Raw genomic sequence first — 10,527 nt, 5'->3', positions numbered from 1 at the left:
CAGAAATGGTGCTGTGGCTCAAGTGTAGAGCTCTAGCCTTGAGAAAGTCCAAGGACAGTGCTCAGGCCTTGAGTTCAAGGCCCAGGACTGGCAAAAAAAAAAAAAAGGAAGTGAAAGGAGGGCTTCCCCATCCCAGACCCCTCCCCTCCAGGAAAGAACAATCTTTGATATTTCCTCTCCCTCAGTCCTGGCCAATTGGCTGTATAGGAAACCCAGGGGAAATGACAGTAAGCAGGGCTCAGCCTTTGTCTCCTTTTGGATTTCTAAGCTACACATACTCCTAAGCCCTAACTGTCCTTCAGGACTCTTCTAGAAGAAAGTTCATTTCACTGGAGGTATGACACCAGAAAGTGAGCTGGCCTAAGAATGCAGTGGACAGAGCTCTTTCTCTTTAAACTGGGAACGTTTTGCCCACAATCACAAGATCCTCAGAGTTGCTTTTCCTTTTATTTACTGCAGTAAGCCACAAAGATTGGTAAACTCTGAGTGGTTGGAAATTTAATTTGTAAAAGAAGGGATTTGGGGCCAGGAGCGCAACCTAGTGGTAGAGTGCTCACCTAGCATGCAGGAAGTCCTGGAGTCCATTCCTCAGTACCACACACACAGAAAAAACCAGAAGTGGCGCCATGGCTCAAGTGGCAGAGCACTTGAACAAAAAATGTCCAAGGACAGTGCCCAGGCCCTGAGTTCAAGCTCCAGGACAAGAAGAAGGGGGAGGGGGAAACCAGAGGGCTTGGTGGCTCAGGCCTGTAATCTTTGTTACTCTGGAAGCTGAGATCTGAAGATCAAGGGTCAAAGTCAGGGCACAAAAGGAACTGAGACTCTTAATCTCCAATTAACCTCTAGAAAGCAGGAAGTAGGGCTTGGTTTTAGGGTAGAGCGGTAGCCTTGAGCTGAACAGCTCTGGAGGGATAATGCCCAGGCTCAGGGGTAGGACAGTATCCTTGAGCTGAAGAGCCCAGGGACAGCACCCAGGCCCAGTTCAAGCCCCATGATACCCCCCCGCCCCCCGCAAAAAAAGAAAATGTGTCTAAATATCACTGAACTCAGGCTTTCCCCAATAATACATTTGTGACTGGGTTGTTATGTTTGCTTTTTTTAGTCAGTTGTAGGGCTTGAACTCAGGGCCTGGGTGCTGTCTCTGAACTCTTGCTTAAGGCTAGTGTTTTATCACTTGAGCTACAGTGTCACTTCCAGTTTTCTGGTGGTTATAGAACTATGATCCTCAGATCACAGCCTCCTGAGTAGTTAGGATTACAGGCCTGAGCCACCTGCACCTAGCTGGTTATGTTTTAAAATGATCTTCACTAAGTAACTTAAGGGTAGGGATGGAGGGGAAAAAAATGGGTTGGGGATAATGGAAAAGGTGACATAGATCAAGATGCATTGTACTTATTACCTGACTTAAGGAACTGTAATCTTTGTAGAACTACTTAAAAAAAATTAACGATCTTTAATCTTTGTGTGCACTGTTATTAATGCTTGGACTCAGGGCCTCATGTTCTTGCAAAGCTTTTCCCCTTCAAGATGGTGCTCTACCCTTGAGCTGCACCTCCATTTCGGTGATCTTCATTCTATAACAGTGAGTTTGTGTGAATCAAAGAACCTCAATGTAGTAGAATACAGTAGCCCCTCACCCTTCCTGGGGATTATAAATGGGGGTGAGATACGTGTGCCCTGACTCCAGCACTGCTGAACAGTCTATGTATGTTTTCCTATGTGTACATATACCTACACTCAATTTTAATAAATAGGGCACAGGGGCTGGGAGTTTGGCCTAGTGGTAGAGAGCTTGCCTAGCATGCATAAAGACCCAGGTCAGATTCCTCAGTAACGCACAGAAAAAGCCAGAAGTAGTACTGTGGTTCAGGTGGTAGAGCACTAGCCTTGAGAATGCCCAAGAAAAGACAGTGCCCAGGCCCTGAGTCCAAGCCCCAGGACTGGCAAAAATAAATAAATAAATAAAGCACAGTAAAAACATAATCAATATAAGAGTAACTCTAATATGCTGTGATAAAAACCTATGTGAGTAGTTCTTTATGCCTTTCTCTCAAAATGTACCACACCATTGGTGGGATGCTGGGAGATGATACAGTCTACTGGTGAGTGAGGTAAATGGAGTAGTGATTATAAGACAGTGGATCTGATAACCAAGTAAGTTCACATACGTAGGACAGACAGGTTAGCTTCATTCTACTAAGCAGAAGACATGCTCTTGCTGGGGATTGAACTCAGGCCCTGGAGCTTACTAGATAGCTCCACCTCCAGCCACATATCCCATTGTATGTTTTTGAGAAAAAGACTCACTTTTTGCCCGGGCCAGTCTGGGCTACAGCTCTTCTACTTAGACTTGCCCTTGTTTCAGAGACGACAGGCGCTGACCACTGTGTCCAGCTGTGTCCTATAGTTAGTAACTGTGTCCCAAGTAGCTAGGCTAGAATATTTGAGTCACTGTAGCCAAGCTCGGAAGGAAGAAAGTTTGAAACTTATGAATTGCTTATTTCTAGATTTTTTTGTTTCTGACACCAGGACTGGAACTCATACCTAACACTTTTGCTCACTGGCTAGTACTCCACCAACTGAGCCACCCTTCCAACCCCAACCATTGTTAGAATTGTTTTTTTCCAGTCCTGGGGCTTGAATTCAGGGCCTGGGCACTGTCTTTGAGCCTTCTCAAGGCTAGCACTCTACCACTTGGACCACAGTACCACTTCTGGCTTTTTCTGTGTATGTGGTCCTGAGGAATTGAGCCCAGGGCTCCATGCATGCTAGGCAAGCACTCTAGCACTAAGTCCCAATCCCTATTTCTAGAATTTTTGACAGTATCTTTAAACCTTAGTAGAGACAAATGTACAGAGAAGCAAAATGTACATATATACATTTCTATGTACAAATGTACATAGAAACAAATATTGTCCCTGTATATTTTTTTTGTTTTTGTTGTTTTTTTGCCAGTCCTGGGCTTGAGCTCAGGGCCTGAGCACTGTCCTTGGACTTTCTCAAGGCTAGAGCTCTAGCACTTGAGCCTCAGCACCACTTCTGGCTATTTTCTATGTATGTGGTACCGAGGAATCGAACCCGGGTCTTCATGCATGCTAGGCAAACACTTTAACCACTAGGCCAAACTCCCGGCCCCTGTCCCTGTATATTTTCACCAGAGGATTTTCTCCCCCGCCCCCACACACACACTGGAAGAAATACAAAGCATTTTTTTTAATATAAAGTATACAGAGCATTCTAGTCAACTACAGCTATGTCACCAGAACTTTTTAAAATCACCTCAAGAGGCAATGGTCACACTCAAAAGCCAAAGGGAACTGGGAGAAAACTTCCCAGACCACCAAGTCCACTCAACTTCATTTTTTTTCCCCACTTATGGGGCTTGAATGTGGGGCCTGAGCTTTTTCCTGAGTGCTTTTGCTTAAAGCCAGTGCTCCACCATTTTTGAGCCACAACTTTTTTCCCCTGATTTTCTGGTGATTAACTGGAAATAAGATTCTCATGGACTTTCCTGCCCATGCTGGCTTTAAACCACAATCCTCAGATCTCAGCCTCCTGAATAGCCAGGCGTGAGCTACTAGTACCTGGCTGTTGTTATTTTTTGTTTTTCCTCCTTGGCCCTGTAGGGGATAGAACAGTCTATTACAAATGTGACACTGCTAACCATTTATGATTTGATATATATATATATATATGTATATATACACACACACACATGCATACACGCTCTATAAGAGAACTTTATTTATTGAGGGAAAGAATATACAAACAATATAAAACTCAACAGCTCACCTGTTATTTAATTTTTCTCTGATTTTCAAATGAAAGTTGGATGTTATTTACACATTTTCTTGTGTATGTGGGCCAGTACTGAAGCTTGAACACAGGGTCTCCTACCCATCTTTTTCTGCTAATGGTTGATACTCTACCACTTGAGCCACACCTCCAAATTACAACCTCTACATTTCCTCATCTGTTTGTGAAATCTTGGTGTTGCCAGTCCTGGGGTTTGAAGCAAACCCTAAGGATTTACAGTAACAAGTTTACATTCAGAGTCTTATTTTTCAGTGTAGTTAGATTTGGCCCAGTATACCATTAAGCTGTGAGGAAGTGGAGAGGTCCAAACCCTGCTGTACTGGAACAGAAAGCTTGTGGAGAGGAAGGCAGGTCAGTGGCCCTGGTGGGAAAAGGGAGCCCTGGATTCTCCACTTCTTCACACTATGCCTAGAGGAATGCAGACACACTCAGACATCTTTGCAGAAAGAGAATCCAGTCATCTTCACATTACCACGGAGAGACTTGCACTGATCTTGTGTCACTCAGTCCCACACAGGCAGCTCTTTTATACTAGGAACAAAAGAGGGATGAACAAATTCAGGACAGTGGCTATAAAGGCAGCCCATCACTCACTAAGAGTTCTAGGGAAGGACTAGGTTGGGAGGGGCGGGTGAGAATGCTTGCTGGAAGGGGTGACATTGATCAAGATGCATTGTTTCATAAACTGCCTTGCTAAACTGCAGCCCCTTTGTACAACTACTTAGAGAGAAAGAGAGATTATTTTTTCCAGTCCTGGGGCTCGAACTCAGGGCCTGAGCACTATCCTTGAGCTTTCTCAAGGCCTAGTGCTCTACCACTTAAGCCACAGCACTACTTCTGGCTTTATGTTTGTGGTACCAAGGACTTGAACCGGGTCTTTGTGCATGCTAGGTAAGCACTCTTTTTTTTTTTTCAAATAGGTCATGGGGCTTGAACTCTGGGCCTGAGTGCTGTCCCTGAGCTCTTCAGCTCAAGTCTACCTCCCTGCCCCTGGAGCCATTGCCCTACTTCTTGTTTTCTAGAGATTAATAGAGATAAGAGTCTCTCAGCTTTGTAGGGCCTGGGATGGCTTTGAACCCCCGATCGATCCTCAGATCTCAGCCTCCTGAGTAGCTAGGATTACAGGCATGAGCCATCATGCCCAGGTAGGCAAGCACTCTTACCACTAGGCTAAACTCCCAGCCAAAAGATAAATTTTTTTAAGCTTCCAGTCTTGTGACTACCTGTAATATAGTTTACTCCCCTATTCTCTGTCCCCAGTTCAGGCCCTACAGAGTTTTACCTTCTGGCCATGGGATATGCACCAGACTCCAGGACACTGTTAGTCCCTGGGGTGGGAAAAAAGAATAAAGCATATTTAGAGACCAGGGAAGGATACATGGACTGGGGTGATTTCTCTTGGAGCTCCCATCTACACACTACCCTACAAGTCTGTGTACCTTCCCATACTGATTTTATTTGAATCTGGGATGTAGCCTCTTTCCCCCGCCTTTTTTTAAAGTGCTTGTCTGGGGGCTTGAACTAAGGACCCGGATGCTATCCCTGAGCCTCTTAGAGCTCAAAGTGAGCCACTTTTGGCTTTTTCTGAGTAGTTTATTGGAGGTAAGAGTCTCACAGACTTACCTGCCTGGGCTGGCTGGCTTCAGACCATGATCCTCAGATCTCAGCCTCCTGAGGATGAGTCATGAATCCTGGGCACCTAGCTCAGGGCCAACTTTTTACTTTTTGTTTTTTTGGTCCCCTAACCTTCAGGAAGAAAACCATCTGTGACAAACCATGGAATTACTGAGCTCTAGGGAAACTTCCAGAACTGTAACAGGCCCAGTGAAGGATGAGAAGGCAAGAGGAATGGAGATGTGCAGGGACTAAACCAAATATTCAGAAGGTCTCTCCTCAGCAGGGACCTGATCTCACTCCTCTCTTCTAAGAATCAGAAGCACTGCCACCATCAAGTTGACATGTTTATCCTTAACTTTCCATTTTCTTTCCATAGTCAGCACAGAGGGCCTCCGGCTTGTGGATGTGTGGATGGTACTTCCATTAATGACATAGAATACCTTATGTGTATGTGTGTATGTGTTTATGTATGCATGTATGTACGGGCATCTACTGTGTCTGTGTTCAGGTACAGGGACTTGAACCCAGGGCCCAGTGATCTCCTTCAGCTTCAGCTTGTGTGTGTGTGTGTGGGGGGGGGGTCATGGGGCTTGCACTCGGCCTGGGAACTATCCCTGAGCTCTTCAGCTCAAGGCTACCACCCTGCTCCTGGAGCCACAGCACCACTTTCTGCTTTCTAGTGGTTAACTGGAGATAAGAGTCTCACATTCTTTAGTGCCCGGGCTGGCTTTGAACTGAGATGCAAAAGATCTCAGGCTCCTGAGCAGCTAGGATTACAGGAATGAGTTAGCTGTGCTCAGCTAACTTCCAGCTTTTTCCTAGTGACAGAAAAAATAGCAGATTTGTTTGCCTGGGCTCATTTCATACTTCCACCGTCTGCAAGAGCTGAGATTATAGACATTAGCCATCAGAACCCAGCCAAAACTCACATTTTTTTTTATGGGGGGGGGGGTCATGGGGCTTGAACTCTGGCCTGGGTGCCGTCCCTGAGCTCTTCAGCCCAAGGCTACCACGATACCCTTGACCCACAGCTCCATTTCCCATTTCTAGTGATTAATTGGAGATAAGTGTCACTTGGCTTTGTATTGCTCAGGCTGGCTTTGAACCCAGATCCTCAGATCTCAGTCTCCTGAGTAGCTAGGATTACAGGTATGAGCCACCTCGCCCAACTCCAAAGCTCACATTTAAAGAAGAAGAATAAAACTAAAGGCCAGGTGCCAGTGGCTCACATTTTTAATCCTAACTCCTCAGGAGGAGATCTGGAGATCACAATTCAAAGCCAACACAGGCAGGAACGTCTATGAGACTCCAATTAGCCACCAAAAAAGCCAAAAGTGGAACTGTGGTAGAATGCTAGCTTTGAACAAAAAAGCTAAAGGATAGTGCAAAAGCTTTGCGTTCAAGCTCCAGGTCAAGCACACAAGTAAGCAAACATGCACACACACACACACACACACACACACACACACACGCTAATAGAACTAACAAAGAGGGGCCAGGAGTGTGGCCTAGTGGTAGAGTGCTTGCCTAGCATGCAGGAAGCCCTGGGTTCCATTCCTTTGTATCACATACACAGAAAAAAAGATGGAAGTAGTGCTGTGGCTCAAGTGGTAGAGCACTAGCCTTGAGAAAGTCCAAGGATAGTACCCAGGCTCTGAGTTCAAACCCCAGGACTGGCAAAAAAAAAAAAAAAGTAAAAAAGAAAGGAAAACTAATAAAGGGACCGGGAGTTTGGCCTAGTGGTAGAGTGCTTGCCTAGCATGCACAAGGACGGGGGTTCAATTCCTCGGTACCACATACATAGGAAAAAAAGCCGGAAGTAGTGCTGAGGCTCAAATGGTAGAGATTTAGCCTTGAGAAAGTCCAAGGACAGTGCACTCAGGCCCTGAGCTCAAGCACAGGACTGGCCAAAAAAAAAAAAACAAACTAATAAAATCCTGTCCCATTCCTACCTGCTTTCTTCTTCCTCCACATTGCAGCAGCCACTACACCTCCAAAGAGAACCAAGACAAGGACAATTTCTGTGATGGGAAATTTGTGCTTAGGAGGTGATTCTGGGGAAAGAAGAGAAAGTGAAAGGGGCTGCCCCCATCTCCCAGTTCTGACTCTAATGAGAGTCTCTGGCACAACTTCTGCTTTCTGATCACAAGCATTGTGTCCAATCCCCCTGCTTACCCCATCTCATAGTGCGGGGCTCAGGCAGCCCCTCATGCTGTACATGGCATGTATATCTCCACTCCTCCCCAAGAGGCACCACTATAGCTGCCCATTTCTGGAAGGTTCCATCGCCTGCAGGCCTGGTCTCCACCAGCTCCACGTCCTGGGTCAGGTCCTCCCCATCCCGCCTCCAGGTCAGGGTGATCTCCGCAGGGTAGAAGCCCAGGGCCCAGCACTTCAGGGTGACCTCGTGCTCAGAGGTGGGGTTGAGAGTCACATGTGTCTTTGGGGGATCTGAGAAAAAGAAATGGAAAATTCAGGAAATTTGCATTCCTCCTGAGCCACTCAGCACCGTTCACATGGAACAGGGGGTATGAATGCAGAACACGCTGTGGGGGGGGGAGGTGAGCTAATCAAATTCAAGCTGAGCCAATTCAAGGTAAAACAATTTCTTTGACCAGGAGAACAGGTACTCCTGGTTCTGACTAAGAAACTCAGCACATTGAAAGTCAGGCCTCTAATCACACTGGATGAGGGCCAGAATACAAGGCCTAAGAGGGTCAAGTTTCAAGATCAGCTGCAGAGTCAAAGGAAATTATTGACAGGTTATTTTTTGAAATCTACTCTACTCTTTTTTTTTTTTTTTTTAATGTTTTGTGCTGGTCCTGGGGCTTGAACTCTAGACCTGGATGCTGTCCTTCAGCTATTTCTGCTCAAAGCTAGCCCTCTACCCCTTAAGCCGCAGCTCCACTTCTGGCTTTTTTTGGTAGTTTGGTGGTGATAATCTCACAGACTTTCCTGCCCAGGATGACTCTGAACGTCTGGTCCCAGACCTCAGCCTCCTGAGTAGCTAGGATTACAGGTGTGAGCCACCGGCACTCTTAATCATCCTGAGAGAAGGGCATCTGCTTAAGTCACTCTCTGACGCTGGATCTGAGAACCCAACAATTCCCTCCTTCGTTCCCCATGCAAGAGAGAGGGGCAAGATTCCAGCTCTATCCCAGTCATGAGCCCCCTTCCCAGACGAGCTGCCCTGTGGCCCCTCACACCTGCACGCTTTAGCGCCTTCTTCCCATTCTCCAGGTATCTCAGGAGCTTCTTCACGCACTCTTTCTCCAGGTAGGCTCTCTCTTTCTCTGCTTCACCTGTTGCCTCCCACTTGCGCTGGGTGATCTGCGCCACGGTGTCTGACGCGGTCCAGGAGTTCAGATCCTCGTTCAAAGAGATGAAATCCTCACCATCGTAGGCGTCGGTGCGATACCCGCGAAGGAAGCGTCCATCGGGCCCCACATCGCAGCCGCAGATCCTCTGGTAGGTGTGAGAGCCTGGCCCCGCCCCCTGAGTCAGCCCCGCCCCCTGGGCCGGCCCCGCCCCTCGGCCCCGCCCACCATCCCTGCTCTTTTCCCTCCCTCCCCCAACCACGCGAGATTTCCTCCTAAACTGAAAAACGAAACCCAATCAGGTTTCTCGTTTTTCCCCCCCCCTCCCCCTCCGGGCTTTCCAAGGCCCCCAGCCTAGTGGTGGAGCTCGGGCTGGGGGTGGGAACGTGGAGGGGGGACGCCCACCCGGGGCCACTCACCATCCCGGCTCTGGTTGTAGTAGCCCAGCAGGGTGTGCAGCTGATCCTGGAAGATCTGCGCGTGGGCCTTGCAGATCTGCGTCTCCTGCTCCCAATGCTTGGACCCCGCCGATTGCACCCACGACGCCCGCGGCTCCATCGTCGGACTCGGGGCTTCGCTGTCGTAGCGCACGAACGGGGTGTCGTCCACGTAGGCGATGGTGGTGAAGCGCGGGTGCGCGCGGCCGGGCCGGGACACCGCGGCGTCCAGATACTTCAAGGAATGGAAGCCTGCGGAGCGGGGAGCGCTGAGCCCGCAGTGCCCGGGCTCCGCACCGTCGAGGGGCCCCTAGACCCCTTCCCAGCTGGGGCCTTCACCTCCCGACCTACTCACCTGCCCACGTCTGCCTCGGGGCCAGGGGCCCCCAGAGCACCAACAGAAGGGCAAACATGGGCATGCCCATCTTTGAGATTTGTGAAAATCCGACCCCGTGGAGGCCTTTGTAACTCAGAACCTCGGCAGCGTGTCTTGAGCTACCGGGCGAACCAAGTCCCCAGTGCTGAGCTTCCACACCCCTGATGTCACCCTCTGCCCCAAGTCCCTGAGTGCCACACAAACTCAGGACCTAGGACTTTGCTCCGATCCCGCTGTTCTTGGACAGCGTTCTCTTTCTCTTTAGGAGAAAGCACCCTCCATTAGGGACATGGCACCAGAGAGTTAGCTAGGAACCCAGTGGAGAGTCTAGAGTTTTATAAATTTTACTGTTTTAACTGACTTTTTTTGGGGGGGGGTCGGGGTAATGTATAAAGGGGTTATAGTTACATTCGTCAGATAGTGGGCGCATTGCTTCTCGAACATTGATACCCCTTCTCATGTTTTTGTCCTCTTTTCCCTCCCCCCCACACCCTCCCAATCATCTTGTTTTTCCCCTTCCCTTCTTTATTTCAAATAAACGTATATACAATATGCTAGGTAACAAAGTCAGGTTACCACATGAGATTAACAATAAGGGGGAAAAAAGAGAGAAAAGAAATAACAGTACATTAAAGAACAACTATCACCAAGATCAACCTCGTTTCCATAGACTAAAGTTCATTTCATTTAGTCTCATCCTATATGACCATATGTGCACAGCTTTTGAGCTATTGTGATCCTCTGCTAGGAGAGTCCTAGCTGTGTACTAATTTGTTACAAATGAGAGAAACCCATGTTCCTTTGGGTCTGGCTTACTTACTATGATTTTCTCCAAGTCTTTCCATTTCCTTAGGAATAGGGCAATGTCATTCTTTCTGATGGTAGCATAGAATTCCTTTGTGTATAAGTACCATAGCTTCTTGACCCATTCATCCACTTAGGGGCGTCTGGGTTGGTTCCATAT

The 10,527-nt window shown here is 47.7% G+C and overlaps 1 protein-coding gene across 2 annotated transcripts; it reads right to left on the bottom strand.

Moving 5' to 3' along the window:
- Positions 1-3,722: 3,722 nt before the first annotated feature.
- LOC150047920 (patr class I histocompatibility antigen, A-2 alpha chain-like) lies at positions 3,723-9,761 on the bottom strand. Of its 2 annotated transcripts, none has more exons than XM_090356074.1 (7): positions 9,543-9,761; positions 9,170-9,439; positions 8,640-8,915; positions 7,609-7,884; positions 7,386-7,454; positions 5,099-5,144; positions 3,723-4,347 (listed from the first exon to the last, which is right to left on the bottom strand). In XM_090356074.1, the coding sequence occupies exons 1-7, from the start codon at positions 9,610-9,612 to the stop codon at positions 4,320-4,322; spliced, it is 1,035 nt and encodes a 344-aa protein (XP_090212200.1). In that variant the 5' UTR covers positions 9,613-9,761; the 3' UTR covers positions 3,723-4,319. The 2 variants fall into 2 exon arrangements, with proteins under 2 accessions (XP_090212200.1, XP_090212199.1); XM_090356073.1 differs by having other exon boundaries at positions 7,386-7,487; positions 9,543-9,760.
- Between the last annotated feature and the right edge of the window lie 766 nt (positions 9,762-10,527).

Source organism: Megascapheus bottae, chromosome 22 (genome assembly GCF_031878675.1).
Source record: "Megascapheus bottae isolate mThoBot1 chromosome 22, mThoBot2.hap1, whole genome shotgun sequence".
Lineage (NCBI taxonomy): Eukaryota > Metazoa > Chordata > Mammalia > Rodentia > Geomyidae > Megascapheus > Megascapheus bottae.
This window is presented reverse-complemented; position numbering and strand designations above follow the sequence as displayed.

Bases quoted from the DNA above. Each gene is read 5' to 3' on its own strand.
- LOC150047920 (XM_090356073.1), bottom strand. From the start codon at position 9,612: ATGGGCATGCCCATGTTTGCCCTTCTGTTGGTGCTCTGGGGGCCCCTG. The intron at 9,440-9,542 runs GTGAGTAGGTCG...CCCGCTCCGCAG, and splicing joins CCCGAGGCAGACGTGGGCAG to GCTTCCATTCCTTGAAGTAT. The intron at 7,488-7,608 runs GTAAGCAGGGGG...TTCTTTCCCCAG, and splicing joins GCCCCGCACTATGAGATGGG to AATCACCTCCTAAGCACAAA.